This window comes from Otolemur garnettii, unplaced genomic scaffold (genome assembly GCF_000181295.1).
Source record: "Otolemur garnettii isolate 467f Iridium unplaced genomic scaffold, OtoGar3 scaffold00247, whole genome shotgun sequence".
NCBI classification, from domain to species: Eukaryota; Metazoa; Chordata; class Mammalia; order Primates; family Galagidae; genus Otolemur; species Otolemur garnettii.
The window spans coordinates 191,015-198,897 of NW_003852642.1; the positions used below are offsets into that span (position 1 = coordinate 191,015).

At 38.6% G+C, this 7,883-nt stretch overlaps 1 protein-coding gene across 1 annotated transcript; it reads right to left on the reverse strand.

Moving 5' to 3' along the window:
* Positions 1-3,605: 3,605 nt before the first annotated feature.
* LOC100956769 (olfactory receptor 4C15) lies at positions 3,606-4,661 on the reverse strand. The gene is given in 2 exon segments (XM_023508430.1): positions 3,606-4,570; positions 4,573-4,661. Coding segments are annotated over 2 exon segments (1,038 nt in total). The 5' UTR covers positions 4,646-4,661.
* Positions 4,662-7,883: the final 3,222 nt, after the last annotated feature.

Sequence of the window (7,883 nt, forward strand, 5' to 3'; positions counted from 1 at the left end):
AGCTTTAGAGAAAGATAAGAATCCTCACCCTTATAGAAATTATTTTTTCGTGCCCAACCAATAATCAAAATAAATAACTAACCCACAGGACATGTTAGGTAGAAAAGTTAAACAGAAATGTAGACAAAATTAAACAGAACTGTACAAAATGTAACATTTTGTAGGGATCACAGAATGTTAGTGGATGAGATTTGCTATCCTGTGAGGCAGTCAGAAAATGCATCACTAAGCAGATAACATTTGAATAATCAACTAAAGGAAGTGAGGGATACTCCATGCGGAGATCTGGAGGAAGAATAATTGAGACACAGAGATTTGCTCTTCACAGTTTCTTAAGCAGGAGTGTATCTGGGGTTGTGTAAGAAGTCAACGGGAACAATGATTAGAGTATTGTTAGGGTTGAATAGAAGGAAGCTGGAAATAATGGATATATGGTTGAAAATCAGTGAGTATGAAGTTGAGATTATAGAGAGTTTTAGAATGAAGGGTATGACCATGGGACTGAGCAGCTGAGCTAAGTTAATGAGATTCCTAGGTAGAACTGGCAAATAGATCAATTTAGGAGCCAGTATATTGGAAGGATACCCTGAATGGATGTTAAAATTACCAAGAAGTGTGGCAGAATCACGTTGGATGACTGTGATCCAGGAGCTGACACCTTTAAGGGTCAAGGAGAAATAACCCTGGAAGCAGTAAATGATTTTTATAAGGAAAAGAGAAGTCTGCAATAGTCAGACTGAGATTAAAAAGTAGGACTAGTTAGGCGGCGCCTGTGGCTCAAAGGAGTAGGGTGCAGGCCTCATATACTGGAGGCGGTAGGTTCAAACCTGGCCCCAGCCAAGAACTGCAAAAAAAAAAAAAGTAGGAATAGTCCTGAACTGGAGAAGGGGTAGGAGCTGGAAGTAGCAATCAGAAGCAATCATAACAAAATCTCATTTGCAGGCCTTTGGTATGAGAACTGTGGAAGAAGAAACATCCCTCACTAAAGTGGAAGATGGAGCAGAGAGACAGGAAAGCAATAAAAGAAAGGAAATATTCACATAAGAGAAGAGAATGATTGAGGATTCTGTTTATGATTTTGACTTGAGATCCAGGAGATCCATGGAAGTGTATTTGTTTATTCTGTGTGTGTAGGGAGTGGGGATGAGATTTATGATGAAAACAGGAAGGTTCTAATACTGAGGAAAATTGAAAACATAAACTTAAAGATTCTCTTAAAAACCTGGCAGTCCCCAGTTACAAACATATTCATGTACTATCTTCAAATTCTGGGAATTCATAAAACTACTAGGCTTGCTATTGAATGTTTTAGAAGAGCATTATCACTAGGTTGTTAGCTATGAATACAGGATTTTGTTTTCACTGCTACTTGGAATAGCATTTGGCAACAATATATTGCCAATAAATAGTTGTCAGATAGAATTTAATTTTGAGTGAAAAACATTTCTATGGATGTTCCTGGTGCCAAGTGCCTGTGACAGGGCTGGTAATTGTCCACTAAAACCCCTTCTCCCCTCCTGTGCAGTAACAGAGGGGTACCTGTGATGACCACCCAACAGGAGCCCACTTGGCTCAGCCCCTTGTGCATCCCGGTGTAGTACTGTGACTAAATTTTTGTGTACTGGATATAAGCAGGAGGGATAAGTGTAACCTACAGGCTGAAATCTAAAATGTGGCTCTGTGTTCCTCCAGTTGATTTCCCCTGTAACCTGAGAACAAAATACTAAGATCCTGGACCCTATCCTACCCCAGTCAACTTGATCAGAATGAATTTCACTATGCCTAGGTAAATTCAACATAGAAAAAAAAAAATACCAGAAAGCTAAAGTACTAGCTGTTGGTGGAAAAATGTTGCAAGATTTTGTTCATGAATGAAAAAGGTTGGGTAGATGTTTTTCAGTATTTGTTTTTGTCATGTGCTAAATATTAGGGTTTCTTTTCTTTTTGGATATTGTTCCCAGAGTCCCCAATGAGAAGTTGGGAGTTAAAATATGAAAAATGTGTTTAAATTTGAGTGTTTCATGGATCAGGTGTGAATCTGTGCTGGTCACAACGGTTTGGCTGGAATAATGTTTTATTTTGTAGTATGTCAAATCCTGGATTCATAGATTTATAAATTTACTGAGCCAATGATACCAGATCGTTATTTCTCAGCTAGTTATAAGGTATAAATGACTTACCTAATACTGAGAATTTATGTGAAAGAAACAGACATTAAGAGGCTTTCCTTTCTATGATGACACACAGATGATGGAGAAGCGGGGAAGGAGCAGCAAGTCCCCACGCTTGTCATACTGCTTCAGTGCACACACTTTATGCAGATAGTGTTTTAGGCCCTAATCTAAATACTCCTTGGACTTACCAGTGTGAGATCAACAAAATCTTACCTGTATTCTTCCATGTATATTCTGAAAAAGAAAACTAATATCATATACTCTTCTACATTGGGACAGTTATGAAAGGTTAAAGGAAAAAGAAAAAAATACCATTTAGTGCTTTTCGAATGCTCAATTAATAAGTATTTTATTAGTGTTGATACTGAAGGAAAATTTGAAACATTTCACTGCAAATAATTTTATTACAGAAGGCACGTGGCAACCTGGGAATGACTTATAAGATGTGTCTAAGTTTGCATGATCTCTTCATTGATAATTGTTCAAATAGAATTATTTTCATTTGGGTAGACAAAAATCAAGGACATTCAAATCACTGAATAAGATGGACAGTAATCCTCTTTTGAAATCTGCTTTTTACTCCTTGGTGCTTCTAGGGGTCTACTCTCTGTGTGGGGGGTGTGGGCTCACTACGTCTACAGCTTTGTTCCTGCTTTGCTAGTAACATGGTCTCTCAAGTGTTTCCTCAGATTGCGCTTGAATAAAAGATACTCACTGCTAACTCCCTTGTGAAATCTGCTCCCCTTCCCCTCCCAAAGCCAATTGGCCTGGTGTTATGACTTAAGAGGAGCTCATCTGTGATCACGACTGGGACAATCAGGTTTAATTTTTCAAGAAATTCACCAAGTAACTCAAATTCTGTAGCAGTTGATCCTGGACTGACATGAAATGATGGAGTCGTATGAAAGAGAAACACCCATAGTTGAGGCTGTGTGAATGACCTGGTCTCTGCCCTTCCTGAGTCTTGGTTATTTTTATCCTCAGAGTTTCTGATATCAGTGTTCTAAACATAAACTTCTTTTCATTTGACATAGTTTAGGCAAATTTCTGTCCCTAATCTCCAAGATAGAGCTGTGTTCCATCCACAAAGGTTTTTCAAAGGATGACGTGTATGGCAAGAAGTCTGATAGGGTAAATTCTCCTGTTATTCTTTTTTTGATTATTAGATTCTAAGTAAATTCTAGGTTCTAAGTGAAATTCAACTCTTTTAATTTACATATGAGGATACTGAGCTGCCAACTCAGAGGTAAGGTGACATCTCAGGGTGAAACTTTCATTTTCTGACCCTACATTAATGTTTTTTTTTTTTCTTTTTTTTTTTTAAATAGCGTTACATTACCTCTTCTGGTAAAAGGTATATCCTACAAAGCTTTGTTGAAGGCTATTTTGACTCTTTTACTCTTAATATTGATTTAAAATAAATTTAATATTTTAATTTTCATCAGAAACTGTCACTAATCTCTTCCATACTTTCCTCATGGCGTTTTTCACTTCCTTATTCCTGAAAGTATAAATCAAAGGATTGCACAAGGGAGCCAGGATGGTGTAAAATACTGCCACCATTTTGTCAAAGGAGAAGGCTGATCGAGGTCGCACGTATTCAAATATGCATGGGACAAAGAACAAAACCACGACAGCAACGTGAGACGCGCAGGTGGAGAGAGCTTTCCTCCGCCCTTCAGAGGTATGAGTTCTCAGAGAGAGCAAGATGACACCGTAGGAGGCAAGCAACAAGGAGAAGATTATGATGCACATAAACCCACTGTTGACAACCACCAGAAGGCCAAAGATGTGAGTGTCGGTGCAAGCAAGCTCCAATAATGGATACAAGTCACACATGAAGTGATCAATGACATTGGGGCCACAGAAGGGCAACTGGACAGTAAAGAGAATTTGTATTGTGGAATGCAAGAACCCCCCTGTCCAGGCTACTCCTATCAGAACACCACAGAGCCTCCAGTTCATGATGGAGGAGTAATGCAAAGGCTTGCAAATGGCCACATAACGATCATAGGCCATGGCCGTGAGGACAATCGCCTCCACCCCAGCAAAGAAGTGTTCGGCAAAAAGCTGCATCATGCAGCCTTTAAAGGAGATGGTTTTCCTCTCATAGAAGGAGTCCAAGATCATCTTTGGAGTGATTGCTGAAGAAAAGCATGCATCTAGGAAGGACAGAAAGGCCAAGAAGAAGTACATGGGGGACTCCAGAAGTGCAGGGCTGCTGAGGATGGCTGCTACGATTAGCATGTTGCCCCCAATGGTTGCAATGTAGACGAACAAAAACATGAGAAATAATATTTTCTGAACACTTGGGTTCTGCGAAAGCCCCAGGAGGATGAACTCAGTAACAAAGCTTTGGTTTTGCATGATGTCCAAGGAAAAGGTGGAAGCTCCAAAGTGATCATCATGTGAAACCTGCAATTATGAGTAAAAAAAATTTGCTTCAGACCACTTTGTTGTGTTATAGTCATCAACAAGTTGGTAAATCCATATACAAAATTATCTTGAGTGCTTCTGTTGTCATTGAGAAAACACAATCAGCAATTGTTGAAGGTAGTAGTGACACTGGGTTGAATTAAGATGGAGCGAAATTACTGAGTGCTTTTGAAGAGCCAGAGTTTTAATATGGCAGAAGGAAAGCATACTCATGTGGTAGAGAAGAGAAATATTATAGTTTTCATCACAAGTGCCAGCTCTGATTATTCCCTAGTAATTTCCTGGAATAAATCATTGAGCATTATTCTGAAGCTACCTGCATACTATGGTGAATGGAGGGCTGTAATTCACTGGTCATGCTTACCTTTGACATGGGGTGAGAGCAGGGGTGACCGACATGGTCTCCTGGATTAGGAGATGGCTTTTTCTACAAATAGAAGAAGAAATAACATGCAGTTTATAAGCCACTTGAAAATCATGGCCACTCTTGAGATATTTCTTTAAAAGTCTGAGCTGAATTGGACCTTCAAATAAACTGATCCATTCTTTATAAAAAAGAATGATCTATGGAAAATTCCTAGTTTTAACACTTAATACATAGCAAGAATGCACTAAAGGTTGAGTTTTTTACACATTCATTTTATGAATTCCACTTAGTGTTTTTGATCTTTCATTTTGAAACGAGAACAGAAGTTTGTGAAAACAATAATGTCTACATCAGAGGGGGTTGTCATGATGACTAAGTGATTCTGGCCTAGAACACAGACTGTGATCGGTCTCCTCCTCCCTTGTTGCCTGGGGGATACTCAGAGGTTACATTCAAGTAAACAACAGATGCTTGCTCTGGGAGTTTAACACAGACCCTCTGGCTCCAGCACCCACTGGATCAACAGGGAAAAGACTGGGGATTTTTCTTTTTCAGCAAGAACTTCAGAGGGAGCAGGGTGGTGTTTCTATAAGCACTTGTATGTAAATTGGCAGCAACCACAGAAGCAAGGAGGAGAAACAACATTTGCACAGAAGCCAGAGGCTTGAGGCCTTTTTAATTACTTGCCAGTTATTTACACCGTGTGGTGAGGTCAAATAGAATTCCTAAAGATATATACATTTCAAATTTACTTGACATTATTGTAAAGCATAGATGTGTGTGTGCATAGAAATTACCTGCTTGTCTCCCCAGGAGTATAATAAAGGTCCAGTTTGAAAATAAGAACATGTTGCTTATGATAAAATTCCCTTACCAATTGTGGTTATTAGTAACTTACTTAAAAGTCATCCTCCTCACCCACAGACAGCTTTGAAATGAGTCATCTAGATAATTATCCAATGTTTGACTTCATTTTCCACAGGTAGACACAGAATCACCGGATAGCTATAGCCTCACCTGTATGTATAAGAGAAATGAATGAATCAAATAACACATATACATGTATGTATGTTTCATATTTGTATATGTATACATATATATGCTTGTTAAAAATACATGAATAAGGGAAAAATGGGGTTTATTGTGAGACAAATAAGCTGATTTTTATGAATGCCTCTTCAGTTAACAGAAGGCATTTCAAATGTAATAAAACCAACAAATATGCAATTGTGTATGTTAGTATCTGAGTTGTGGCTTACTTTAAGACAATCATTTTTCTTATGTTTGCAGGGTCATTCCTACTGGTGTCAACACTATGACTTCCACACGCAGTTGCAAGCTACCAGTAAGAAAAAGAGTTAAAACAAACCCTTTAGGTCATTGGTTCAACAAACAAACATTTATTACTGAGTGAAAAATATCAACATAAGACCCAGGAGTGCTCAGCCTAGCCTAGAACCAAAGCAGGAAAGATAATGAAGTGAACTGACTAAGAACATCAGCTCCAGACCCACAGAGCCCTGGTTCACATCTAGGATCTTTTATTTGCTCTCTGGGGTGGAATGTGTTACTTAAAATTTTTGGAAGTCTCAGAGCCTCAGATGCCACATCTGTAAATGGTCATAGGAAGAATGTCTATTGATGGGATTCTTGTGAGAGTCAGGTGGGGCGACACACATGAAAACATTGATGTGGTAACAAGCCCAGAAGATCACGCTGAGTCACTGACACGAAGCAGGCGTGATAACATCTTCTCTCCTAATTCCTGCTTTCATGACCAAGATGTTTTACTAATCCTTTTACTAATTTACAAATGTGAAATATGTTGTTTGGTCAGTCTCCATCAGAAATGACATTTTAAAAATATTTGATACTTTTAAATGTTCTTAATATTTTCTGAATAAGTTATTTTGGCCCTCAGGTCTCCAAGCATCCACTTCTATTTCAGATAATTTCACTGAACGAAGAAAGCCTACTTGGGTGGGTGGTGGCAAGGAAGATAGGGCTTTATATTAGTCGAATAATTCTTTTTTTTTTGAGACTGAGTCTCACTCTGTCACCCTTGGTAGAGTGCCATGGCAGCATAGCTCACAGCAACCTAAAACTCTTGAGCTTAAGCAATCCTCTTGCTTCAGCCTCCTAAGTAGCTAAAACTACAGGCACTCAGAACAATGCCTGGCTATTTTTAGAGATGGGGGTCTGACTCTTGCTCAGGCTGTTCTTGAACTCCTGAGCTCAAGCGATCCACTCACTTTGGCCTCCCAGAGTATTAGGATCCCAGGTGTGAGCACTCGTAATGCACCTGGCCCATTAAATAATTCTCAATTGCTTTACTTCTTTCATCTAGGATATTCTAACAGCAATATCATTTCAGAATTAAAATATTCATTAGCTATAAACAAAAAGCCCCTTCTTTTTTCAGGTAAAAGGAATTTCCAAAGGTAGTGTTAAAACTTTAGCAACAGAAACTGTACTGTCCTCGTGGTTTATGACCACAAGATTCGCAATTTGAAGTCATTGAAAAGATAATTGCCCCAGAGGCAATGTGTTGTCCCAGATTGAACCCTAGAACAGTAAAAGGATAGCAGTGGACAGATTAGTGAAATGTAAAGAAAGTGTGACATTTAGTTCAGAGTTCTATGTCAATGTTCATTTAATAGTCTGGACAAACATACCATGTAGGATGATAAAAGTAAGGGAGACTGAGTGCTATAGAGGAACTTGCTGTGCTCTTTTGGCAACTTTTCTGTTAATCTAAAATTATTCCAAATAAGAAGTTAACTAAAAGGAAAAAAAAATGTTTCATTTGTGTTAGCAAAACGCTAGCAATCCCAGCTTCATTGTGTGCTTGCATATGTCATTGAAGAAACCATCATGTCAGCAGCTTCTGCTACAAAACAGATGAT